The following is a 26878-nucleotide window of genomic DNA, read 5'->3' as shown; positions in this document are numbered from 1 at the left end:
ACGCAAACTGTAGGAGGCGCCCTTTGTTTTGTTTCTGCATCAAGCATGGGTGGCATCTATCCTATGGCATAAGGTAACTATATATATATATATAGAAAATATATATTAAATCGACACAGATATATCTATATCTTTATATAGTATGATAGTTCTACAGTAGGATATTTTTAAAACTTTATTTAAACTACGCCTATCTGAGCCTTTTAAAATGTACCTTAATTGGCATACTGTTTTACTATTAGTTTCCTTTTGCAGTCTGCATTATTATGCATTCATGAGACAGAGTCTAATACAGGGATTTATATACCACACCTTTCTGGTATACACATGTACCAGAAATAATACATCAATGCAACAAATGGAAATGTGAAAATATTTTTATTTCACTTAATTTTATCCACTTTGTGGACTAAGAGACACCATTACAATGAAAATTGCGTTAAAAGTACAGTATAAACCGAGAGCCGAAATGAAAATCATATTCAGGTACACTACAGTAGGCTACTGTAGTCTACATGTAGTAGTACTCATCATTCAGTTCTATTGACAGCCAGACCAACCAGAAGTTCAACTAAATACATGTTAAAATAAATGATCCCCTTACATCTATTCTTTGTCCACTGATGTATTGCTCCGTCAATTCAAATTGGATAAATGTGAACGTTGATTTGGATTAAAACAATCCGTTGAGAATTTGGCACAACCCCCTGTATTCTGCTGACTCAAGTTTGGAGTCTGGTATCAAGATCAGTCTATACATGAAGAATAGAGAATAGAGTTCTTAAAATTATACTCTTTACTATTACAGTATTCAACACCATACTTTCATGACAGTAATTGTGACAAGGCACAATACCCTAGGCCTACACTTACCTCAATTGCGCAATTGTTTATGAGCATTTTGGACAGTGATTTGTTTTATGTATCATGCCTGCTCTTTGGTAATTTAAATGGATTGTCCGATTTTCCATACAACCTTGTAGCCTCAACAAGGCTTTTTGTTAAAGGAGTGTTTGTTTGTATAAGCCTCCTCCACCCAAAATTACAGCAGTTACTTTCATTTTTCAACAAATATTCACTATGACCACAAACTCAAATCAAACAGGCTACAATCAAAAAATTATTATTTCTGTGTGTACCTCAATGTTTACATTAGAATTTGTCAGGACAGAATAGGGTTTTTCTCAAATGCAATACAAAAACAAAATAAAAACCAAAACTTTTGAAAAATAATATCAAAACCAAAAGGTAAAGGTGAATTAACCAAAGGTTAATTAAACTTAAACAATGATAATATTTCTATTATTACATGGTGATCATAGAAGACATACTTTCTAATCTGACAAAATGACTTGTGACCCAGTATCTCAATTGTTGCTCAGAACTAGATGTGGGCTCTCTGGATACAACATGGTTGTAATTCTACATATAAATTACAAATTATGTTGTGACCACAACCTGATTTTAAATAAAGTTTACAGATAAATCAAAAGTGCTTTTTCCCCTAACCGAAGATTGATATCTCAACAAACCTCAGGGAACAATCGTGGCCCATATTTGGCAAATACATCCAGTCATCCCTTCAGGATTGGCACTTCCACAACTGTGTAAGAATAGCAGGTCCCTGACATTTGCAATAAATTAAATAAAATCAATAAACACTGCTCTATATACAATAAGGACATATTCGGCACTCTTTTCCTTTCGTCGTATAGAATTAGGCTCATATCGTATATAATATAAAAATATGAAATAAGAGGGAAGGGATGTTTGACTTTGCCTTTAGGTAAAACAGTATCAGGGTTGTAGAAGAATAAACTATTGCACTGTAGTTATATCTGTGAAAGACTCATGGGGAACGAGTGTTTTACAATTAGCCAACCGAAAGTGCAGACACTCCCTAAAATATGTCCCCCTCACATTCACATAAACAAAAACATTTCTGATTCCGTACTCAGTGGCCTGCCCAAGTCAGGTGTCAAACTGAAAAAAAAAAATAATAATTAGCAAAAACCTTCCTTGAATACTTATACAATATTTCTCTGGAAGGTTACATGGGTTAAACACCACCCATGTGTATCTTTACCACAAATCCCATCATTGACTCAGGGACACAGAAACATTCAACGTCCAATGTCCCGGGTGACCCTTTGTCGCGCTCTGCAGTGTTGGTGAGACGATGGTACCGTGGTAGCGAGCGACGCAACACTGCAAGCGGACCGGGTGGGGGCAAAACAGAAGCAAAAGCATGGCACGGCCAGGCATTCCCACATTCAAGGGTGGCTATTTTTAAATGAATCCAGACCGGAATCATAAAGAGAACCGGAATCATGAATTCTGACTGAAAAAAACAAAAACATAAAAAAGGTATATGGGAGTGCACACACACACACACACACACACACGCACACACGCACACACGCACACGCGCACACGCACACACGCACACACCGGCGGAGGCAGGTATGTGCTAGTTAGATTGGCACCAACACACTTTGGCTTAAGTATTGGCCTAATACTTAATAACCCTACAAGTCAATATTAGGAGGACAACTGGTCAACGATGAGTCGGTCCCATTTGTAGAGGAAGAAATAGGGCAAGAGATGTTAAATATCCCATCCTCTTTCCATAAGCCATTTTGGTTAGTGTGCTGAGTAGATGGCATCTTAAGTTACTTATATTGTTTTAAGAAGGCAAATGTACCGATCAGGTTATCTATAGGTTCCTGTTTAAGAGAGATAGAGGGAAGGAGGGAGGGAGAGAGAAACAGTGTCTATACAGCAGTGTACTTTGTTATCACAGGTCCACAGTTAGCATTTCATTAGTTTTAAATTGCTTATCTTTGCAAACATGACCATGTATCAAAATGTTTATGTTTAAACAAGCATGTTTTCTAGACAAATCGCTTCGTTCAAAAATTCTCTCTTCCACCCTGCCATCATGCATTCCAGATATAATAAATAGATTTTAGGAGTGTGTATCTATGTGTGTGTGTTTGTGTGTGTGTGTGTGTGTGTGGCAGGCAGGTCTTTAGCTGTCCACCACTTGGTGAGGCAGGGTGACCGAAGAGCCGTTTATGAAGGAGCCCTGCTTGTCTCTTCCCTTGAGAAAGTAAGTTAGCAGCTCCCCTTTGCCCTTCACGAAGATTGGACCCCTTCGAACAAAGCGGAATCCATACTCCTTCAGAATGTTATAGCAGTCCTCCACCACCTGAGGGCAACACAGGTATTGAGTGTGAAATAAGCTTGGCTTACTGTAACTTACTGTAACATCAGGCCTCCATAAAGTGCCACGGGCGTTATATTTTCAATGTAAATATTCTCAATCAATAAATGTATGTGTTAACTGTGTTTTTTAAGTCATTTTGTTGCGATAACTTAGTGTGGTGGCCATGTACTGTCAATTTAGACTCATGTGTTTATTCAGACAACATATAAGGGCTATAGCTAGGTAACACAAATAGGATCATGTCTGACAGCTAACAAAAGGAAGTTCAAGGGCTTGCCCTAACAGGAAGTGACATCATTACCTGAATGTTCCCCATAACCCCCGTTGACTCCATGCGACTGGCCACATTCACAGTGTTCCCCCAGATGTCGTAGTGGGGTTTCCGCGCACCGATGACTCCAGCCAATACTCCTCCTTTGTTTAGACCTTAAAGACAAACAGATTGGTGTTTCCCTAGGTCCCAGGCCAAGCACACGGTAGCAGCACGTCGAGCATTGAAGGACCGACTACTGACCGATACGGAGCATGAAGTTGTTGAAGGACTGATAGTTGATGTTCATCAAGGTGACCTTCATGGAAAGAGCGAAATCCGCCAGGTCTGCCAGATGCTGCCAGCGCTCGCGGTCAGAAAGTTCCTCCTTCTGTTGAACACAAACAAGCAAGAAAAAGTGCCAACCATAACCACAACAGGCAAGACCCCTTCAATCTTTACACTGTAACATTATTACCGTATGCTATATCTCAATATCTCAGAATGGCTCTATAATTACATTAACCTCAAATGAAAGCATAATTTGGCTTATCTGTGATATATTGACGGGGTATGGCTCATTACATTTCCTCTCCCCCCCTCGACTCTAGCCTAGATTTCCTGACTCTAGCCTTGATTTCCAGTCTCTCTTGTTGGCTCAGTCTCTCTTCCAATCCCTCTGCTTGGTTGTGTGCCACTGGCCCACGAGAGAGCCTGGAGGTAGGTCCCAATAGTCTGGGTCAATCACAAGCCAGGGTCAGTGGCTTGAGCTGTGATTGGGTGGATTCGGTCTCAACATGAGCCGAAGGGCGGGACTGGCTGGTGGCAACCGGTTAAAAACCGAAGTGAGGGAGCTAAAGTGCGTAAAACAAAGCGTCGGGTCGGACCTCCCAAGCTCTGACCTTCAAGCAGGCGTAACCGTTGGAGACGTCCGGGGTGACGCCTGAGGCGGCCATGTAGGTGCTACCTATGGTCTTGATCTTGGTGATGCAGCGGAACTGGGCCTCGTCCAGCAGCTGTTCAGAGGAGAGACCACAGCTGAAATTAGTCAAACGCTGGGGCTTGTGAACATGAATTGGACTGTAGGTTCTTGATTTGAAGACTTTGACCTGCATTATGCAACTCAAATCTTGGAAATTTTTAAGTATCGACAGATTGACATTCATCCACCCTAGGGATGAATCAGGGGATTTGTAACTTAATTGATTTGTAGAAAAAATACCAATTTTTTTTGACATCATTTAATACATAATTTCAATTACAAACATGTCCAAATCAGTCGAGATGAGTAGAGAGCAGCTTGAAGCCCACCCAGCCTCCAGACAGTGACGGCTGTACTCACACTGTCAAAGTCCGAGATGATCTCGTTGAGGAAGCGCAGACACTCAATCCCCCCATTGTTGATGCTCTCCTCCGTGTAGAAATCAGAGAAGTTGGGGATGGAGGCGAACATCACACCGATCTCATCGTAGGACTGGCTGTACAACTCCTGGAACACATTGGGGTCGACAGTATTGATACAACCTTCCACCCGGTTTGAATATGAACAAGACTAGGTCAACCGAGTGAATGCCTGGTTGTCTTATCTCTGCTGTCACATGATCAGATCTGCAGATCACCATCTACCACAATTTCCACAGAGCTTAGAACAACAGCCGGAGCTCTAAATCAGACCACATTGAAACTGAAATTGAAATGACCAACGTAATATCTTGAGTGAATTCCCCATTTTCCGACCATTTATGTGTCCGTACACTGCGCAGGACCACGGCTCACAGACCTATGGGCGAGTGCCTCCCCGCGCATTACCTCGTCCCTCTTCTTGGAGCCAAGGAAGTGGCGGGCCACGTGCTCCGGCAGCATGTTGGTCACCAGCGCCTCATTCCAGCGCCTCATCTCGTACACCTTCTCCTTCTGCTCGTGCACCTCGATCTTCCACAGGAACAGCGTCCGGGCCAGCTTCTCCACCTTTATCGTCAAGGAAGAGCATTGGAATGAGGAGAGCACGCGGGGCCAATATTGCTGCAGGGTCTCGGCCGTGCCATGGACATTGTATAACTCAAAATGGGGCTTCAAGCTTCTTACGTGGCGAGAGAAGTAGTAGAAGCTGATCATCATAACGACGATCATTATCGTCATTGTGAACTTTGAGGGAACAAGGGATGACCTGAAAAAAGAAACGAAAGTCAAGTTGACAATTTTCTGAATGAGTTATATAAATACGTAGCGAAAAATCGATTTGGTTCTCCAAAAATAGCCCTGTTGCTCTCCACTTACCTGTAGTCCTGGAAACGGGCCATGTCATATCGGTCAAATATGTCCCTCCAGCTGTAGATGTTGACGATGCCCGTTGCTATGGTGATGAGGAGCATGAGCGTGAGCTTAACCATGTGGCTGACCTGGACCAGCATGGTGGTTGCCATGAGCGCCAACACAGCGATGTAGCTGTAATACTTTGGGTTCTCCAGGCAGTTGTCTGGGCCGGTCACTGTGGTGGAGGATGGGGGGGCCAGGGTGCTGCCTGAGGCCGGGGTGCTGGGCAGGCAGCTCAGCTAGGTGGGACAGGGAGGAAGAGGAAGAAAGGAAGAGGAGGGAGAATGGAAACGGTGGCTAAGCGAAGAACAGAGAATAACATAGACAAAGTGCTGTCTCTAATCATGTGATTACGGATCCATATTACGTCGATATCCAGTGATCTTTAAGGAATGTGCTATTGGAATTGTACATTCCAGACCTTATAATAATAAATAGTGAGCCGATTTGCTAGCAGTTTTACATAAGTAGGTTTCTCACCATGTCAACAATATCTGCCATAGTGACTATGAAAATGGCCGCCATGGCCCAGGTGTTGCGGGCCCAGCGTGTGTGGTCTATCCATGTGGAGAAAGACACCAGCTTCTTGGGAAAAACCTAACAAACAAAAGACCGTACTATTAATACTTAACATGCACAAACCCATGTATTGTGAGATGATGATCACCATAGAAGCCCCTTTTTTATTGTAATCGTTGGCAGCTTCAATTGCTATCTATTTAAATTTTAAGTACAAGAATACAAACACCGGAAAAAAAAAGATGGAGCCACCATTTTGACAAAGTGTGCTACAGAGAAGAGTCCACACTCGATTTAGTTTGCTGCCTAGAAGCACTTACTTTAAAACAACACGAGCCACAAACAGACTTCCAAAACAAACAACGCACAGAGGCAGTTGTGTATCCTTCACACGCGAACGCATCCGCGTACGTTTGCGGCCGCCATGTGACATTTGGCAGATATTGTGTAGCCGTGGAGATAATCAGGGTGAATATCGACAGGCATTGGTCACGTTGAGTCTGCCTGTAGGCATTGGTCACGTTGAGTCTGTTTTATTGCTAAGCATCTGACTGGCTGTGTATGTGTCTGAGAAGCCACATAATTTGTACATCGGATTAAAGCAAAAAAATCCAACAGATGACAAAGTTGCCTTCTGCCTGACCCCCACAGCCCACACTCAATAGATAAAGCCAGGTCACATAACACTGGTTGTCAATAAATCAGATTTTCCATGGCTGTGAAATCGGGCTAAAGCAAAAAAGCGAGACATGTCAGTAGCTCCACGCCTCCAGGCGGATCCACAGTGTTGAGCTGAACCCTTCTATGTCTATAGCCGCATTTCCACTGCAGGAACTAGGAACTTTTTGAGGAACTCAGTGCGTTTCAATTACAAGAGCCAGGGTCTTAATTAAGGTCCGGGGGCATTATTTTACCCCCCAAAAAGTCCTTGGTCAGGGGGCAATACTTTAGTCCATGAACTTTGAGGATTGCGCTTGAAAATTCACACACAGTCCTCTTATTGTATCCAAAGTGGTAAACAACTTTCATAGACCTATAATTATCGCCATCTGTTACATGTTTTGACCATTCTTCTTGATAGCAGTCAGCGCTACAATCAAATTTAACGTGAATCTAGGTTAGAGGTTGCTTTGACAACGGTTTGGAATTGTATCGCAACGGTTTACTTTTGAATGCCAACTTCCTTCAAAAGAGTGATGTCCTACTCAAGCCTACTTAAGTTATCGAACAGTGAAATTACCTCAAAAACAGGCGTCTCCAAAACATGGATGTATGAAGGAATGCACAAACGCACATATCATAGTCCCCTCCTCTGCAAACTGCCCTTCGCTTCACAATTTTACACTTGGAATAAAAATCAAACTCCACAATAATGAAATCCCCTAAATACAAAGTATACGTTGATGAAAGTATGGGGCATACGCTTGCATTCACTGGCTATGTGAGGTTGAGGGTTGAATCCATCTCCACTGGAGGAAAACAATTGTTTTGCATTGCACTGTCTGGCCGTACACTTGTCCCAGAGGTAAACAGAGAATCAGTCTGAAACCGTGTGTGTGTGTGTGTGTGTGTGTGTGTGTGTGTGTGTGTGTGTGTGTGTGTGAGTGTGAGTGTGAGTGTGAGTGTGTGCACGCTGACTCACTCTGGGGAAAATGGCTGCCAGGGAGCAGATAGTGAGGACAAGCAGCAGGACCTCTCCCACAGCAAGGGTAATGTAGTTTGCAATCAGCCTGTAGCGAAAAACACACAGACACACAAACCAGGAAGATAGCAGGAAAATGAGATTATAGAGACATACAATCAGAGATACCAGAGATACACGACGACAGCCAAAGACAGACAAAGGGATATGTGCACGTAACGGTATAATATCGTTCCGGAGACAGAAAAATACGGGAGAAAACTAAAACCCCTTCTGTAGGTGCCATCCACCCGGGGCCCCTCTGTGAGAGCTCACCGTGGGTCGATGAGGGCCTCCATGACGGCCGTGAAGAGCAGGACCACACAGGAGCAGCTGAACGCCGCTCCGCTCTGTTTCTCCTTCTCCACAGAGTAGCGCGTCTCCAAATCGGGGTCCACGAAGCGCAGAGACAGCCGGTTGGTGTGCTTGCCCTTCAGACTGCCGGCAGCAGGAGAGCGTGAACAGGATGATATTAATGAAAATGATGATAATAGTGGTAATATCAAATGTGCATTAAATGAATGGAAACGATGCAAGCTCTACTATGTGGACTGAAATGATGCTAATCTATGCTGGGATTTATCCAACGGCGGGCGGGGGATTGGAAACTGACCTAATGTTTCGAAGAAAACAAACATGATTTCAAATATTTGTTTTTCAATAATTACTAATTCAGATATACGATCATTTAAGTTGCAGATATTCAAAATACAACATTCATCACTAATGTTGAAGTGGTCAAAATATGGATTGCTAAAAGTAATTTCAAAGGTTTTCCAATGACAGGCCTAAGCAATCGAGAATGAATGCAATGGAACTGACAGCTGAGAGTTTGGTTTGTCCACCATGTGATCAAAGATAACTGATTTGCACTTTTTCTCAACACTATTTTATTTCAGTTCTTTGTTGCTTCAGACCTTAGCTTATTGAGCTCTGAGTTTGAAAATTCATCAATGACACAAATTGGACAACCTACAGGAGCCCCGTCGTTATAGCTGTTTGCTATTAGGTTTGATTCTCAAGCCACTTTTATTTTGACCAAATGACAGACTGCGCTCTGATAGGACATTCGATAACATTCAGTCTCGATTGCTTGAGCCTGTCCTCGGAAAACATGATACTTCAATTCCATTTTTTTCGCAAGATTTTTCAGGTCCATGTTTGCACTTGCACTTGAATGTGAGAAATGACTATAGTATTTTTTTATATATCTGCAACTATAATTTATCGATCTGAATAAGTGAACATTAAAAAATATATATTTGCAATTGTGTTTTTGAAAAGGTACAATTTGTAATGGTATATTTTAATTTCAAAGAGCTGATTCGAAACGATTACATGCAAAAACTCTACGCAAAGTATATCTTATAATATACACTAATTCAAAGGTGTTTGTATTTCCATATGCAAAATTCAACAGTATGACAGCGATTTGCTTCCATACAGGGGCCATTGCAAACACGTCGTCAATACATGGTTGATTAAATTCCCAATGTTCTTAATCATATGCATTAGTGACCCACCAAAACAAAAATGTCAGAGTTAATTTGCATAATTGGTACAATTATCTAAGCCATGTCACCCAATGAGCAGTCATCAAAACTGTTCAATGGATTGCATTACCATCTGACATTTGCAAAAGGGACAAAAATAACATGATACAAAGTGAACCTCATTACCAAATGATTTGGTCCAAGAACATGGCTATGGGCTTTGTTGGAGCACCGCCAACAGATCAAGACATATCACATTTTAAACTGACATCGGGGATGACTGAGCTAATAGAACTGCAGCTTCAGATAATCTCCTTTCATATGGAACGCTAACATTCCTACAGATTACCTGTACAGTACAGGTACCCAACGCTCCAACCCCACCCTTTCAGTGTGTGAGACAGGATGAACTCTACTCACGCCTGCACCGTCTCCCTCTCCAGCAGGGCTTCGTTCAGCAGTTTGTTGAGCTCCTGTTCGTTCTCGCGGGCGTCGATTACCCGCTCAGCCAAGTCTCGCAGACGCAGTCGCCGCCGCGGGTTAGGAAACGACGGATTCACCACCTGGGGGGGAAGGGTAGAGATGGAGGAGTGGATGTTTTGGAGCCTGTCAATCAATCGTTTTTTATCAGGGGATGAGACCGAATTTAAATGTTTCAGTTTTGCCGACTGGTGGTGAAAGATTATTGAGAAAAAGGGAGAACAGGGTATCAAGCAGGAAAATTATTGCGTCCACAAATACATTATTCAAAAAATATATCAACAACCAGTTGAAAACATTAGGAAGGGGTCTGCATCGGAATTCATCAAAGAATATGAACATATTATATAATATCCTTATATCGATTAGGCACCACTGTGTCTGATATGCATCATCACTGCGTCTACAAAGAGTCACTTTCATTTGAGATAAAAGCGTCTTCTGACTGAATAGAAAACGGTTCTGATGAACAACTGAGTAACCCCGGGGCCTCTCTGAAATCGGCGTCAAGTCAGCCGTCAACGTTTCTTTGTACATTGAAAACAATCAGTTTAAAAAGAACAACGTCTTCATTCATGATCAACGAGTCGGGCCAGGGCTCACCACGGACCAGTGAGGCTGTGGTGGTTAGAGAGGTGTGTTTCAGAGGATCCCACGCCTTTAAAACCAGGGATCGGCAGCATTGTTTACTTCTCCCTACCCTGGCGTCCAGTTCCTCAGGTTCCTCTGGCGTGGTGCAGGCTGTGTTGACGCTCCCGTTGCACTCTGTGGTGTTGATTAGCAGCGGGGAGTTGCCGTTGGATGACGTCACAGACAGCTTCTGATAGCAAGCACAGAGTTAGGGCGTGACCCATTGCTGCAGCCTCGCAAATAAAACAAGGTTTGTTTAACTCTTTTAAGAGGCCTTTTTGTATGGTCAACATAGTGCAAAACAAAATGCCCTTTTGTCTGTTACTTTCACGTAATACAGTATTATTACAAAATGGTGCAGTATATATATTTTTATTCTACTATAATTCCGAACAATTATATAACTGCTTTTTGAAATAATTTCCTTCCTTTAGCTACATGATGGATGGTTAATTTTAGTATTAGGAAGTTGTTAAAGAATTAAAGATTTACAAAGGAGATGGTAATTCCTGTGTCATATGTTTGTGCTTTGGGAGGGGGTTCCCTCACCACTCCGTTGATGCCATTCTTGGCCGCGGGGCCCTTGGGGGTCACCAGCACCAGGTAGGTGTGGAGGCCCCGCTCCTTCAGGTAGTCACAGCGCTCGCCCCCGTTCCCGGGCTCCACCTCAAACTCCCCGCGGAGACACTCCATGGTGCTCTGAGAGATGTGCACTCGACTGGACCATGAACACAAACACACACACACACTTGATACAGAGTATATTGGTATATTGATAATAATATTGATAACCTGTTTGTTTTTAATGTCTTTTAATGTCTAATGTCTACGGTTATTTCTAAACACACACAGCTTATTTACATGTCCCTGACATAACAGCTGTAAGCTTTTGCTTCAAAACAACAAGTTCCTGCATGTTGTGCTTCAAAGCGATAGACACTGATGTGGACCATATCATGATAGGTATACCAGACTATCATCCAGTGCGTTGATGTTATTACCCTGGTATCCCCCCTGCTTCCATCTTGTTGGCCACGGTGACGTCAGTGGACCAGACGTCATACTGCCAGCGCTTCTGGCCCAGGACACCACCCAGGACCGTACCACTGTGAACGCCCACACGCATGTCCACAGCTTTTTGCGTCTTCTCACGTACATACCTGTGGGCAAACACAAGCAGCACTAAAAGGCTTGTTTATCTAAGCATCTCTCCTACCTCACTCTTACTCCTGTTTACAAAGTAAACACACTCGCTCAACTGGCAAACCCAACAGTCTCTAACTTATTCACATTACAACTGGACTGTCTCGAAAATGTTGACACGCTTTCCAAATTTGTCTTCCTCCTCGGGCATAGAGTAACCCTTGACTTTAACCTGAACATGAACTTGAACGTTCTGGATAAACATGTAAAATACTCTCTGGTTGTTGTCATATTGAAATTTTGAGCAAATTATAATAATGTAATTGTAAATTATTATATTATTTACAATGATAATATAATTGATGTAAATTATAATTTATAGCAGATTACAATATAAATAATGATAGAATGATGAACATAAACAAAGGACAAAAAGTAAACAAATATCTAAGCTTGCCTCAAAGGCATTACTCCAGCCTCTTGAACAACAGATCACCCTCATTAGCTAAACCAATGGCGTCCATCTCAGGCACTAACATTCACCAATCAAAACATTGCCCAAAAAAACATGCAAATAATCTCCCATCTCTGTGGAACCAAGACCCGTCTCCCGCAGAGAGGTGACTCACGAGATGGCTTCCACCATGGCAAGGCCCATCATGATGGAGCAGGCGGCGTGGTCCTCCCGGTAGTCAGGCAGGCCACAGATACAGTAGTAGCAGTCCCCTAGGATCTTGATTCTCAGCTGGTGGTACTTCTACAAACCAGAAGACAGAGCAAATATATCACCCGACTTTATAGAAACTAAAACTTATTTGCAGGTGTATATGCAGCTACGTAGTAAATTGAAGTGACAGGGATATATAGTGCATCTCACCATGTTATTATGACACAACCAGGTTTATTTGTATTTGTATATATATATATATATATATATATATATATATATATATATATATATATATATATACAAATAAACCTGGTATTTGCATGTGTATATGCTTCCGTTTCATTTGATCAATATCATGTTTGAAGACATACAAAGAGAAACGCTGTCTTCATGTACAATAGCCATTGAGAAATGTAAATGGTTCTGCTTTAAATATATTTAGTCCAGAGCCAAATGTTCCTCCACAGTGACATAACAAACTTTGCATTCACACAGGCTGCAACAGAACCATCATATTTTCCGTCTCTGGGTATGTTTGACGGTGCTCTTTATGTCGAGTCATTCGCAGGCGTGCGGGCAACTGAGCATCAGAATGAGAGCAGCCATTAGAAGATGAGGGCACGCACCGCGGCCAGCTTGTCAAAGCGGGCAAACAGTTCGTTGAGCAGCTTGACCAGCTCATGGGCACTGCACGAGGACGACAGCTGGGTGAAGCCAACAATGTCCGCAAATAAAATACTGGAGAGAAAATAGTAGAGGGGCAAAGAGGTTACAAAACATATTGAAAGCTACATCGAGTCCTTTAGCTACTGATTGCGTACAGTTGTTAAATTGACCACATTCGTCACATTCAAGTTACGTGTTGTCAACTACCTGAATAAAATAATCTCAATAGTCTCATGATAGCAATAATCACAATGTTGTTTCCAGTTGGCAGTGAAACATAGCGTTTCAAACTAGACAGCACGTTTTATTTTTATGATTTAGAAGCGGTTAATGGTAATTCATGTCGTACCTGACGTTCTCGTGTCTGTACATGTACATGGTGTTAAACTGCTGCATCTCCTTCTGGCTCGCTTCCTTCTTCATGTCCTGAAGCATCTCGTCCGCTATGTGCTTGGGGAGGATGGATAGCAGCAGCCGTTCCTATTGGAGAGACACACATGTGGGTCAATTTGATGCATGTGAACCCCAGGAAGCGCCTCGTAACCACCAGTGGCGTTGACGTATCCAGGTGTACTTCCAATGCCTTTCAGAGCGCAGGCCTTTCTGTAATCATGTTACCGGGCTCTGGATACATCAGGGGTTTTGGCTCGCAGTGTTTTTGACGAAAACACTGCGAGCCAATTTAAATAACGAGAAATAACATGAGCGAGGCCACAGCACCATGGTCAAAAGGCTTTGGAGTGGAAGATCAATAGGCCAAAGGGTTCACCCTAACCCGAAGAGGAGCCACAATAAATAAAGAGGATTCATTGTGGACCACGTTTCACATGCCTTCTAGAGAGCATGGTTTACGCACTACTGACTGCCTTGGTCAGTCAGCAGATCATAACAAATACTGGTCTCTGGGACCCCATATCAAATATTAGCACTAAGTTGATCCGGAAGGAAAAAAAGCCCACAAATCTATCAAGCAACACAACAAACGCTTTTAGTGCACCTATGGAGCAAAACCGGTGGCCATACATTAGCCTACATGTGTGGACAAGAAAATGGCATTGGCAAAAAGAAATTACTGACAGAAAGAGTGTGAGTAAAAGAGATGGAGAGAGAGAGGGAGAGAGAAACGGGTGAGCAAGTCAGCACTGTGATTACAGCTGACACTGTCTCAGGAGGTTGGTTGCCATGGCAACGTGCAGCGACCGGATGCTCCTTGATTGGCTGCCAGCCCCTCGTCTCCCAGCAGCCCATGCTTCTCCATTAGTATTCTGGGAGTTTCTCTCCCTCCTGGTCTTATCAGCTTTTTCCTCACTCCCCATCGCTCCCGCTCTGTCTCCCAGTCTCCCTCGCACACACCTTTGCTCCCTCCTTCTCTCCTCCCACAATCCTGTGGTTTATTTCCCCTTCTGCCCCCCCCCCCCTTTCTATAGTGCCGGCCTGTTAGCCTGTTCCATAAATAGTAGCAATCCAGAATGCCCAATAGTCACAGCTGTGGTACGGAAGAAGGGGAGGGGAAGAGAGGGAGGGAGGGAGGGGAGGGTGGCTTGCTGACACAGTGCTAACACAAACAGACATATGCCACACATACTAACATGCATGCACACACACTGTGTGTGCGTGTCCCTGCGCACGTGCAGAAGCCGTACACCGCAACCGCTACCCATCCATAAAACATGATATCAAACCGCTTCCATTTTCATCATATCAACGAATGACGTTGCTGCACAAACATATTCCTCCTAAACCCCGGCATCTAACATTAAAACAACAGAAGCGTAGACCTACAAGTATAGAATACACAGCAGACACCTACCTGTTGCTGGCTTTGCTCCTCCAGGTTGAGTTTGACTTCCAGGGACTGTCTGGCCTCCAGAAAGGCCTTGCGGTGCTTTCGATCAGCCATGTAGTACGACATAACCCCCACGGTGATGGCACACACATAGATCACAATGTTGGCCAGGAGCTTGACAACAGAACATGACATATGGATTAGGGCTCTTTGTTGAACATGCATACACATTATCATACTGTATGTACACATCATAAATGCTCATTATGAGCCTGGATGCTCATAGGCTTAATGTCATCATTTCTTCAAAACATGACATTAATAAGACATCATGGAGGCTGGATGTTTATATAACCATCCTATTGTAATAATAACATCCTCCACTCATAGAGCACAGCCTCATGTAGGTGTGGCTGTCTGCCAGGGGGATCCAAACAGTCCTGTTCTCTGTGTCAAATAAGCACACGTCCCATCCAGTGGCAGTCGACAATGCACGCATGGTGCCTCGAGGACTTCTGCCTCACGGTAGAAACACAACCGCACACAGCAGGCCTGACCATCCGCTCAAATCTATTGAAGCAAAAAGGTTTTTTGCCAGATCGATATGAAAGGAAAGTCAAGAAAGGGTTCCTCGCGGACACAGAACGCCGTAGATTCGATGGTTGAGATAATATTAAAGTCCCGATATAATGTACTGTTTGTTTTTTGGGCCCTGACAAAGATGAGGTCTCACTCGCCGTAACTTAAAACCAGAGCTGACGCTTGTCATTCTAGCCATTTTCTCCACGTCACCCATAGCACCCGTTCCCTGAGTGTCCTCTACAACGCCGCTTCGCATTAACCCACACACACACGCACACACACACACACACACACACACACACACGTCACTCCACAATAATGCAGCCTCCGTCTCACCTCGTCTCGGCTTGACGCCACCCAAACCTCCTCCTCCTCCTCATCATCATCATCATCGTCAGCAACATTACTGCTGCCAATCAATAATTTCTGTAGGTTTTTTTTTCCTGATAATGTCACATGTCTCAAAAGGATTTATAGAATCAGATTGAGGATGTCTTTATAATTATATTTCTTCAGTCTTTAACTGCACCGAGCCAGCTGCCCCCCCCCCCCCCCCCTTCTCACCTGTCGACCAAGGGCGGCCCCTTGTATGTCCTCCTGCTGCTGCTGTGCGATGGTGACCCCCAGCACCAGGGTGTGCACCCCGCAGGACACGGATGTGATCAGCACGATGGGCGTGAGCCTCAGGGGCAGCGTGAGGAAGAAGGAGAAGCTGAAGAAGGCCTGCCAGCCCACCGTGTCGCTGGCCTGGTGGAAGCGGGAGTAGTTCAGCCCCAGGTAGCAGAAGATCTGCGCCCCGATGAGAACCCACAGGGCGTACGGCACCACCCGGCGGGAGACGCGGTCGGGCAGCAGGCCGTACCGGCACAGCACGTAGAGGACCACGTCGGCCGCCAGCCCCACCGACGCCACCACCACCGAGGCCAGCTTGTCCCCGGTGTACACCACCGCACACATGACGATGACGTAGCTGTCGAAGAGGGCCGCGAACACCACCAGCACCAGAAGGGTCTCGTGTCTCTGCCGCCGGAAGTAGGTCTGGTAGAGGTTCTCCAGGGACTCCGGGGCGAAGGTGAGCCGCATGAAGCGCGGCAGGCAGAGGCAGCACCCGGAGCTCCGCACCGTCACCTCGTGAGCGCGCCCCACCGCCTGGCCCGGGTCCGAGGGGAGGGTGACCGAGCAGTCGGCCGAGTACTCGGCCGAGTACTCGGGCTCCGAGAAGGCCCGGTTGCGAGGCATGGTCACCGCTTTGCCTCGCCCTCTTGGTTTCCCTTGAATGGTGCCCAGCGGGCCCGTCTTGGGTTCTACAGCAGATTCAAAATACTGCTGTTACGGTCAGACGTCCCTCTATTGTACACTATGGTCTGATCTGTTCTCTTAATCCCATTGTCCAGACACCATCTTGCCCTGAGATGCCATTCATGGCGGCATGAATAACCTGTAGTGTCTTGATTGTCAGGCCCAATTTACTATTGGTGTCAGCCTACATCGCTATGCCCGTTGTGACTACCAGTTTGACTCACTACTCAGTATTGTGTGACCTACACTGATGAAGGCAGCTACCTTTGGCTAACCCAGTAGAGTTAATAAGCAGTTCTTCCAGCTTTCAACTGCTTTTTGATTACATTTTCCACCAGCAGCTCTATTCGTATTTTGTAGTGTGGATGTGAGTCTCATGGCAGCGTCACTAATTAATATCCCTCGCTGGGTATCAATACAAAAATAATTTTGTTTTCATGACCTCTTCTCTCTCCGTCGTTCCGCTGTAGTGGAGCGCTGTGGTCATTTTGGGCATCCATTGTCACACCTCACATGGCCTAAATAAAAAGGACAGATAAAATGGTATGGTCAAACCTTTCTTAAAACGAATATTCAACACATGTTTATTTTAGAGGTATGCAGAGCTTTGATTGCCTCGTTCTAATATATGGTATTATAAACTGACGAAATAAGATGCATTCTTCTCTTGGCCTATTAGGACCAAGGGGAAATAAAGCCCCATTCTAGTGGTTGCTCATGACCATCGGCCCAGGCTACATGTTGCGCTCTGAAATGATAACTAGACATATCTAAAGTGGTTGTCATTAATCTATAAGCATTGTGTCAGAATATATTTCTGCAAAACAGGTTTCCATAGGCTGTTATTCCGCTTACGCCATTGAGGGGACAGAGCTAAATCCACCTTGCCATATGTCTATTAATCAAAGAAATCTGCCCAAATGGCTGATTATTCACCGCCTATATCCACCATAATCGCCACTGTGTTAAATACAATGGCTCAAAAGGATTTGTGGCTTATAGTTCCAATTGCTGACATTACGTTTGCATCCATTCTCTAATGTGTTCTTGTCACTGCCTGTAAAGTAGGATTTGATAGCGTCTACCAGATGCTGTGAAAACCATCTGCATAGGGTTGCATCCCCTTACCGTATATAAATCCTCTTTGCGTCTGCTTTATTCAATCCCGTAAACATGAAGTAGATGTCATCAAACAGCTTGGATATCCCACTGAAATACGCACAGGAACACCAGCAAATAACTCGATACGCGGCGTACTGCTGGCTATCGCCGATAGGTTTTTTCCCATGCTTTGCTTTTTTTTTCTGTCCCTCTCTCACTCTCTCTCAATTCGTGGTTTGTGATCTCTCTCTCTCTCTCTCTCTCTCTCTCTCTCTCACTCTCTCTCTATTCGTGGTTTGTGATCTCTCTCTCTCTATCTCTCTCTCACGCTCTCTCTCGCTCTCTCTCTCTCTCTCTCTCTCGCTCTCTCTCTCTCTCGCTCTCTCTCTCTCTCTCTCTCTCTCTTCCCTATCCTCGTTCCCTCTGGTTCCCAGGCATGCTCAGCTCACGACGAAAGCCTCGAACGGAAGGCTCCAAATGGGCGTTATTGACGCGAGAGAGGGCGGGCCTCTCAGTTTAATGGATTTAGCTGCGAGAGGCGGGAGACATTGAGGTAGGCCGACTTCTGATAGTGGGATATGCGTTTTCATTAAATATTTTTGATTTTGCTTCGTCTAATTTTTCGTAAAATCTCCATATTTTTTTCTTTTTGTTGTTGTTGACCTTTTTGTTCTTTTTGTAATGTTTTCATTCGTCTCGCTCCGGGGACTGGTAAAGGCTTGAGTACACATATCATAGGACGCAAGAGACCGGAAATAGCGTAGCGGTAGACCGAAATAACGATGCAAATTCAGCATCCCTCGCAGCTTATCTCTTTCCGCAGAAGACATGGAACACCTACCTCTCTCTCTCTCCCAAAAACGTGCCCCTGAAACCCCCCAACTCTATCTTGTCTTCACATTGCATATGATAATAGCATAATATTGAGTATACCAACTGCACTTAACTCACCAAAGTCAGGTGGTCGAAATATAATAGGATTATGTGTAAACATCACAAAGATAAGGGTAAACACTGTTGCCATGACAATGGACACAACCGCTCAACCCTAGAAATGACATGAAGAAAACAACCATGCTTTTCCAATGATGAAGCTAATGTAATGTTAAAATTAAGAAGACCTGCACTCGCTCTCGGCAGTATGTTATCCTGTATCTGTTGTACTTACTGAGCACAGCCCGTCCCAGAGTGGCTATCGGGCCTTCTCTCCATGAAGAGTGCAGCTCTTCATTGAATCTCGAATCAATATCAAGACCGGTGGCCAACAGAACACAAATCGTTGACATAATCTCTCCAAATCAATGTATTTAATGAACCTTCAACAATTTGTCTAGTCTGTATCTGGCTGTGTGTCGAATCCAAATAACGTTTGTGATTTGTTTTTACTTCCAGCTTAGTCCAGTTAACAGTTCCGTTAGGTAAATAGTTTGTTCCTTGCATATAGCAAAACCGACAGTTTAACATTACTGTACCACTTTATGTTGATGTTGCATAACAGTTCTCCATTTGTATATAATATGAAGAACATGATATGTTACCCTATTGTACTGGCCCCACGACTCTGGCCCGATGCATGTCTCGGAAGTTACTCTGATGTCGCTGTTTTGACTGTGACGCGATTACGTCACCCACGCTGCTGACGTGTAGGTAGGAGGTGTCTTGTCTTCCAGATTGGGATTCAGCAGCTAGCTGTCAGCTTGTCTCTTTGTTTATTCTTTCGTTTCGCACTTTGCAATGGAATTATCACCTTTATACTACTGAGCTGAGGAAGTAAGAGCAGAAAAAAAGTCCGAGATATTGCAAAGGTACTGAATCATGTCGCATGTTGATCTAGTCGGCTAGCAGAAGCTCCAAGCTAGCAGGTAGCTCCGCGTTAGCAGGCAGCTCCTAGCCAGTATGTAGTCGTAGGTAGGAGGTAGCTCCTAGTTTGTATTTCTATCCTAGCTAACATCTTGTTCCTAGCAATTAGGTAGCTCTTAGCGATTGTAGCTGGCTTGGGTTGCGTTAACAATTATTTCAGCATTAACATCAGCCATCAGTCGACACAGAACATTTGTATACATCCATAGTGCCATGTTCTAATGCTACAATGTACACACCATTTTAAGCCTTGTGCCTTTAAACATTACAACTGAATACATTCAAGCCTGCTATATTAAATAATAGTATAGCAGTACACAAAATAATATAATCCAAGAGGTCGTAAAGGTTAGTAAAACAATTGTTAAGTAATATAATAAAGAGAGATTTAGTAATACATGTTGAATAAATAATAAAGAGTGCTCTAGTAACGCAAAGGTTAAAGCCACGCAAGGCACAAGGTACAGTTTAACCAGGAAGGAACCTATAATGAGGATATGCATGCAGTAGTTATGACGTGAGTTCAATGTTTTTAGACCATATTTAGTTTCTATCATGTGATTGTGGAATTAATGGTTTATCACATCCTGTTTTCCACAGGTTTTGGTTGGTCTTCACGTTTTATGAAGAGCTTTCCATTACCAACTTACCACTATGGGGAGACGGAAGGTGCCAGATCTGTACAGAGCCCCATTCCCCCTCTACACCGTCAAGGTGGACCCCAAGTCGGGCCTGGTGATCACTGCAGGTGGAGGTGGGGCATCCAAAACTGGGATTAAAAATGCAGTGGTAAGAAAATATGTGTTCTGTCCGTATGACATTAAAGGAGGAGCAAAAGCAAATAACATCTATTTCTCAAGTCATTTTTACGAACACAATCTTGACATACTTATCTTTTTACACACATAAGTATATGTGCTTCATACATACAGTAGGGATGTATTCTATATGGCACAGTTCTATAGTCAAATATTGTAGAATGTCTGCTAGGTCAGAACATCTTGACTTTGTGCTCTGTGTTGTAGCATTTTCTTGGCCTGGAGTTGGTGGGAGAGCACCAGTACAGTGCCACTCTGCTGCATGCTCATGACACGGAAACCCGCGCAACAATGAACCTGGCGATCGCCGACGGCGTTATCGCCGCGGGGCAGGATGGCAGTTGTAGCATGATGCGATTTAAACAACGCCAGTCAAATGAGGGACGAAAAGCGTCTTCCAGCGAAGGTAGGGATGGTTTGTGACAAAGATGAACACAGTCGTAAGCTAAATAAAAAAATATCGGTTAAAAGAAGCTGTCACTATGGTATTAAGCAAACAGAAGAGTGTAGTGCAAGACGCCTAAACCCCCATCTGCTCCTTAATGTTCTTAAAGACACTCTCTTTAATCCCTTTGTTTGTTGTGCTGTTTTACCTTGAGCAAAACCCGTTTTGAAAAATATATTTTTTCTGTGTCAAAAGGCTCTGCTTGTAAAATAAAGTTCAAATAACAGAGCTGAGTCTGTGTCCATCAGCGGCCTCTGGCGGGCAGCAGGGGAAGGCCCGGCGACGAACGGGGAAAGGCGACCAGGCGGCTAAAGACGGAGCAGAAGAGGCAGGGGGCCTGGGCGCCTCCGACACTACGGATGAGACCACGCAGGTATCCGTGGAAACCGTCGGGGAAGTGCAGTCGGACCTCAACCCTGTGGACCCGCTGCAGAAGGTGGTGAGGTTCAGCTCGGACCTGAGCCTGCTCATGACGGGTGGCACGGACGGCCACATCCGGGTTTGGGAGGTAGGCTTCACTGAGCGGGTTGTGATGGGACCACGTCTCTGCGGTTTTGAACCAGACCTGATCGTTTGACCCCTGTTCTCCCTCTCCTCTTCCAAGTACCCCTCTTTGAAGAAGAAGTTCGACTTCAAAGCACATGAAGGAGAAATTGAAGACTTGGACTTGAGCTCCGGGAATGAGGTGACACACGTTTAAACGTTGCCCGTCCCTCTGGAAAACACTACAGAATATGCATGATTCTTACGATAGGCTAAACTGTATGTGTGTTGTGTTGCTCATCAGCACCTCGTCAGTGTGGGCAGGGACTTTGTGTGCAGCGTGTGGAGTGGAAATCAGCTGGCCATGGTTCTCCGGTGGCAAGACACCATGCCTCAGGTGGCCGACAAGGCGTATCGCTACATGGCTTGCAGGTAACGACACTTGATGTAATATGGAGTGGCACACCCCAAATCCACGTAGTTGAATAAAACACTGTATTCTTAATTGATTCCATTCATTTGGTTTTCCCTTTACTGATTTTATCTTCTCCCCTTCAGGTTTGGCAGGGTAGAGGACCAACCCGCTGCCCTACGGCTGTATACGGTTCAGATCCCCCACAAACGAGACCGGAAGCCTCCCCCTTGCTATCTCACAAAGTGGGACGGCAAGAGCTTCCTGCCCATGCTGACGGCAGTCTGTGGTACTGAGGTCATCTCCAGCATGGCTGTCAGGTGAGGGACGCCCATGTGCTTGCATTAGAACAATGTTATTGTCTTTATAAGTGGTCATAGAAGTTGAGTGCTGTTGGACAAAATGATCGTTGAATGGAATTTTCTGCTGTCTGCTCGTTTCAAAGTGACTCTGGCACCTTCATCGGCCTGGGAACTGTGACGGGATCTGTAGCGATCTACATTGCATTCTCCCTACGGGTAAGAAGCAAAAATTGACTGTCGGCACCCTTCGCTTTCAGAACGTGAGTAGACTTTTTGACTTCATGCTGCTGTCCTTCTCTCCCTGTGTAGAAGCTGTACTACGTAGAGGAGTCCCACGGCATTGTGGTGACGGACGTAGCATTCCTACCCAACTCGTTGAAGGGGAATGCCCTCAAAGGCAGCAACCACGAAGCGGCAATGTTGAGCGTAGCCGTCGACAGCAGGTGTCAGCTGCATACCGTCCGCAACAGAAGTAAGCACTGACCAATGTCGATCCAAAAAAAAAAAACATGCTTACGGCTCCTACAAGAACTTCCCCTTGACTCTCCCCTCTTTCTTCCTTCGCTCTCCGTGTCGTGGTAGGATCCTTCCCCATATGGCTGGTTCTAGGCTTCTGTGCCGTGATGGTGGTGGCAGTGATTCTGCTGCTTCAGTCGCTGTTCCCTGGCTTCATGTGAATCCCTCTGAGCTCTATAGAGCGGGCAAGCCTCGGGGGGGGGGGGGGGGGGGGGGGGGGGGGGGGGGGGGGGGGGGGGGTCCATCGTCGGAAATCACTGAACCCTCCGCTGGGGCCGCACAGCCATGGGAGATTTGGCTGTGCATCGTCCTCTCTCTGCCTCCCAGTGGGGGGGGGGGTCCATTACCACCAGGGGACTCGTTTTTTAATTTGACGTCTGCTGCTCCACCACCGCGAAACATCTCAACGCCTAACGATGACTTCTCAAGTCGCTCTTAGAAGCCTGTGACGTCACCGCCTCCCACTGTGCCGAGGGGCTCATCTCATGCCCTGTCCTCCTCCTCCTTTGTGAACGACTCTGGTACTCGTATTGGTGAGAGGCTTGATTCCATTTTTTTTTTTTTTGGAGGGGGTCGGGGGATGAGAGGGGGGGGTCCAGCTTCCAGTCATTTATAATTAATGTGCTGATTGGGGCTTTTTTAAATAAGATATTTAAAGAATAATGTAAAGATATATAAATATACTTGAAACTAGATTCATGTCTTCGTGTCTTCTTTTTTCTTTCACATGCACTTAGTGGAGTGCAGCAATACCATCCATTTTCTACATATGGATCTTAATTCACTATTTCTCTATTTCAAATACATCCACTAGTGGGCAGCGTAGACCCTTCATTTGTTAGTTACTTGAAAATGATATCTCAATGGCTTAGCAATACAAATGGCTTTGGCCCATACAAATAATGATGCAATAGCTAAAATAAATGTGCTTGTAGTGCTGGGAGTGATTAGGATTACCAACGGTTGAAAGCCTCCAAAGTGTTATGTACCTTTTGTACAATTGCCAATGTGAAAGAGAAAAGAAGGGCATAATGAATCCTTTGTAAATTGAACCTAATAACAAGTTTGTTTGGAGACTAAATGTGAGAGCGAGCTAAATTGTTTATATATGACATTCTGAATAGTGTTTAATGTTTCTGATCCTCCTACCATCCATTTTCCAGTTCAAAACAAGCAGATGCACTTGTGCACCCAACCCTCGCACCCCCCCCTCCTGTCCGCACAGAGCACTGTGGTTCTCTTGATGGATTTATATCCAGTAGGTGGCACCATAATGCTGGTGAAACGTGGAGGCATACAAGGGATGGAAGTTCCTGTTGATTTAACCTACATTGTGCTCATCTCAAGCTTGGAGACAGGCCTTCAAAGTCACAGGGTATAGAAAAACTGTCCCAGATACCCGGCCTAGTCTATGGATCAGGGGTGTGAAGTTGTTGCCGTTTTTATGAATTAATTGTATCAATTCATTAAAAGCCCAAATCAAATACCGGCCACCGTTGCTGCACTTTGTTTTCACATGGATCACATACAAGATGACGTTATGGAAGCCTAGCAGCCACGTTTACACAGAGCCCCCCCATCCATCCATCCAAACACACAAGCTCATTCTTTTCACCAAATGGTAAACCAGAATTCAGACACTGTCCAAATACAACCCCCCCACACCCCGATCCCTTTCCAAGGCCCATACAGTCTCCCCCTACCCCCCTCTTCGTCAGCAGTAAACAAGAAACCCGATGCCCGCCTCACCTACATTAAATGTCCAAAAGGAAGTGAAGTCCAACAGGAAGTGCGGAGTCCCCAGACAGGCTGGTGTCTCAGAATCCACTAAAGAGGAACAAATGCAGACTTTTATTTCTCTTGTTGAGATTAATCCTCTGACATTGCACATACCCTCCACTGTCTCAGACACTCAATGCCTTGGGAAACTCACTGGTGAAGTGGAAACATTCACCCAGATGGGGTGAGGAATGGCAGAAGCGGGCCAGTCACTTAGGTATGGGCATACATTATCTCCACCAAACCCACCCACGCTGTCTGCTTAGAGAAAGTAATGCCGCTGGATGGTTCAAACTTGCTTTTTTGAAGTGTTTTAGAATGCATGCCTAGGCCCCTGGCTGCTTATCTTGGAAAGCGTTCACTGATTAGGACTGTTGAGGTGCAATTTGAGCGTGAGTAGCTATGATTCCCCTGTGGGTTATGTATAGCTGGCAAAGGCCTAAATGAGTTTGAATATTGTCAGTCTTTTCATTGACTATTCTCATGTTTAAAGAATGTTTTGGTTTCATTGAACAGAGGATTCTTATTATAATGCGGCTTTCCACGTGAAGATAAAGAGTTATCAATTAACCAAAAGTTAGACCGGTTGCGTTGTCTTTGGCTCCTCTTGCTTCACACACTAAAACACCAGTGGCCCAGTTGGATAGTTAGCGCTGAACGGTTGAACAGGTTTCAAAGGTGTGAGATAGAAAGCATAAAGCATGCGTGTTTCCACTATAAAGGCAGGCTCCACTGATTGCCTCTTCACATGCCCTGAAGATCAAGCGTTTCAAATTAAAGTGAAAAAAAAACTACAAACGTTCTCTATGATTCAAAATCTTTTCCCGGGGGTCAAAAGCCCATAAAACGCCAAATGACTAATAAATCCAGCACCGTTAAGCGAGTATCGAGGGTAATGCAAAACAGACAAATGGGGCAAACATTACTTTTTGTTTGTCAGTGAGGCCAACTACCAGGGCACCGAAGAACAGTAATGCTTAAGATACTAGGCAACAGCTATGTAAAGTATTTATATATTTTGTGAATGAGTATAACTGAGACATCATAAAAGGGAAAATGTACTGCATTTATATAACGTTTTCAGACCTCTGGCCACTCAAAAGCCCTTTTATAGTTGTCATTCCTACACACATTCATGCACAATTTCATTTTTTAAGTTTCATACGAATAAACAGCAAAAAGTAGGCTACCGGTTAGGCATTTCAACCACTGGCCTGCTGCGTGGTGTGGGTCTTATAATGTTGATGGAACACATTATCACTTCAACATGTCTCTCCACTCTCAATAGCCTTCCCGCTGCCTCCTAACACACTCACCATGCACTCCTGTCGGCAACACACAGATAGAAATCGTGAAGCGCTTCAGCTTTTTCTGCACTTAACTTAGCTTTAAGGTATAAGGCACCAAGAGATTTATAAATGTATAAGCGCAAACTTATATTGGCAACATAGAGGCAACGGAACAACATAAAATAGTATATTCTTTTTTTAACTTAATGGGTGTTTCATGACACCCGCTGACAATTACTTTGTGACGCAATCACACAATATTCTTTTTTTTAAATTAAATTGTTACGGGAAAATAAAAAAACAGGGCTTCCCTGAAAACATCATCAATGTGTGTGGGGGGGCCCGTAACTGCCGGGGGCCCCCTAATCTGGAATGATTCACCCCTTATGCCTGGAGGGAGGTGGATGAGTCATTTTTCATAGATTTCCTTTAAATGGGGAGCCTCATCATCCCACGCCCTCCCTACCGGCTGCCACCCTTCTCTGGCTCCTCTCATCCAGCCATCGTGAGCGCACTGCCGACCAATCTCCCTCCCCCCTGGGTGGTGCATCCCGTCCCGACCGCGAGCCCGCCTGGGACACATTACTAGGCACACACACGCACACACGCAATACATATATTTATATATACACACACGTACGTGTCACACAAATACAAAGCCGGCCAGGCTCGTGAGGTGGGAACGCCGGAGGCCAGGGTGGTCCATCCCTTGACACATCACAGAATGAGGGACGAAGTAGTGGCTGAAGTTTCACTTTCTTCATGCTGTCCTCAGCGCTGATGACGTAAGGATTGTTTTTTAATGGGGTATTTTCGGGGAAATGTAATTTAGTTATATGACCCTGTGTTATAAGACCCTGGATTAACTTCAACTTTCAGCTTCAAATTTATTTGTCCCCAGAGCAGGGCAATTCGTTTTGTTGCAAGACAAAGAAACAATACAGACATAGATACTAGAGTAAAATATACAACAAGCCTATAGAGAACATCAAACAGATTGTTGTGGAGTCATAGGGAACAGCGGTTCTGGTCCCTAGTTGTCTTTTCCACTCAAATAATTGTATACAAGAATAAAGTGTAAAAGGGCTTGCGAGAATAAAGTGCTGCATTTTGATCTGTCACAACATCAGCA

General features: G+C 44.5%; 2 protein-coding genes across 4 annotated transcripts; one reads left to right on the top strand and one right to left on the bottom strand.

Annotated features, from left to right (window-relative positions):
• Nucleotides 1–423: 423 nt before the first annotated feature.
• adcy3a (adenylate cyclase 3a) lies at nt 424–19126 on the bottom strand. 3 transcript variants are annotated; one of them, XM_079745177.1, is made up of 22 exons: nt 19011–19126; nt 17184–17259; nt 16007–16746; nt 14885–15034; nt 13424–13554; nt 13035–13146; nt 12368–12495; nt 11597–11755; nt 11145–11313; nt 10666–10785; nt 9906–10048; nt 8269–8430; nt 7954–8041; nt 6273–6389; nt 5757–6031; nt 5565–5646; nt 5289–5447; nt 4822–4968; nt 4382–4495; nt 3744–3870; nt 3531–3655; nt 424–3211 (listed from the first exon to the last, which is right to left on the bottom strand). In XM_079745177.1, exons 2-22 carry the CDS (start codon nt 17239–17241, stop codon nt 3032–3034), a joined length of 3486 nt encoding a protein of 1161 aa, XP_079601303.1. In that variant the 5' UTR covers nt 17242–17259; nt 19011–19126; the 3' UTR covers nt 424–3031. The 3 variants fall into 3 exon arrangements, with proteins under 3 accessions (XP_079601303.1, XP_079601302.1, XP_079601304.1); XM_079745176.1 differs by lacking the exon at nt 19011–19126 and adding an exon at nt 17870–18156; XM_079745178.1 differs by lacking the exon at nt 19011–19126 and adding an exon at nt 17870–18156 and having other exon boundaries at nt 10666–10782.
• Nucleotides 19127–19507: 381 nt separating this feature from the next.
• preb (prolactin regulatory element binding) lies at nt 19508–22875 on the top strand. Its single transcript, XM_079746310.1, has 10 exons — nt 19508–19647; nt 20303–20491; nt 20728–20926; nt 21214–21473; nt 21570–21650; nt 21753–21880; nt 22007–22180; nt 22306–22378; nt 22472–22634; nt 22745–22875. Exons 2-10 carry the CDS (start codon nt 20357–20359, stop codon nt 22837–22839), a joined length of 1308 nt encoding a protein of 435 aa, XP_079602436.1. The 5' UTR covers nt 19508–19647; nt 20303–20356; the 3' UTR covers nt 22840–22875.
• The last annotated feature ends 4003 nt before the right edge of the window (nt 22876–26878 follow it).

Source organism: Pollachius pollachius (genome assembly GCF_949987615.1).
Source record: "Pollachius pollachius genome assembly, chromosome: 1".
Lineage (NCBI taxonomy): Eukaryota > Metazoa > Chordata > Actinopteri > Gadiformes > Gadidae > Pollachius > Pollachius pollachius.
Note: the sequence above shows the minus strand (reverse complement) of the source record. Positions and strands in the feature narration are given on the sequence as shown.

Coding starts and splice junctions, on each gene's coding strand:
- adcy3a (XM_079745177.1), bottom strand. CDS start 17,241: ATGGATGCCCAAAATGACCACAGCGCTCCACTACAGCGGAACGACGGA. Junction 10,786..11,144: donor AGAATGGCATCAACGGAGTG/GTGAGGGAACCC, acceptor GCTTGCTATCAG/AAGCTGTCTGTGACGTCATC. Junction 4,496..4,821: donor TCATCTCGGACTTTGACAGT/GTGAGTACAGCC, acceptor TCCTCTGAACAG/CTGCTGGACGAGGCCCAGTT.
- preb (XM_079746310.1), top strand. CDS start 20,357: ATGGGGAGACGGAAGGTGCCAGATCTGTACAGAGCCCCATTCCCCCTC. Junction 21,474..21,569: donor GCCACATCCGGGTTTGGGAG/GTAGGCTTCACT, acceptor TCCTCTTCCAAG/TACCCCTCTTTGAAGAAGAA. Junction 21,651..21,752: donor ACTTGAGCTCCGGGAATGAG/GTGACACACGTT, acceptor GTTGCTCATCAG/CACCTCGTCAGTGTGGGCAG.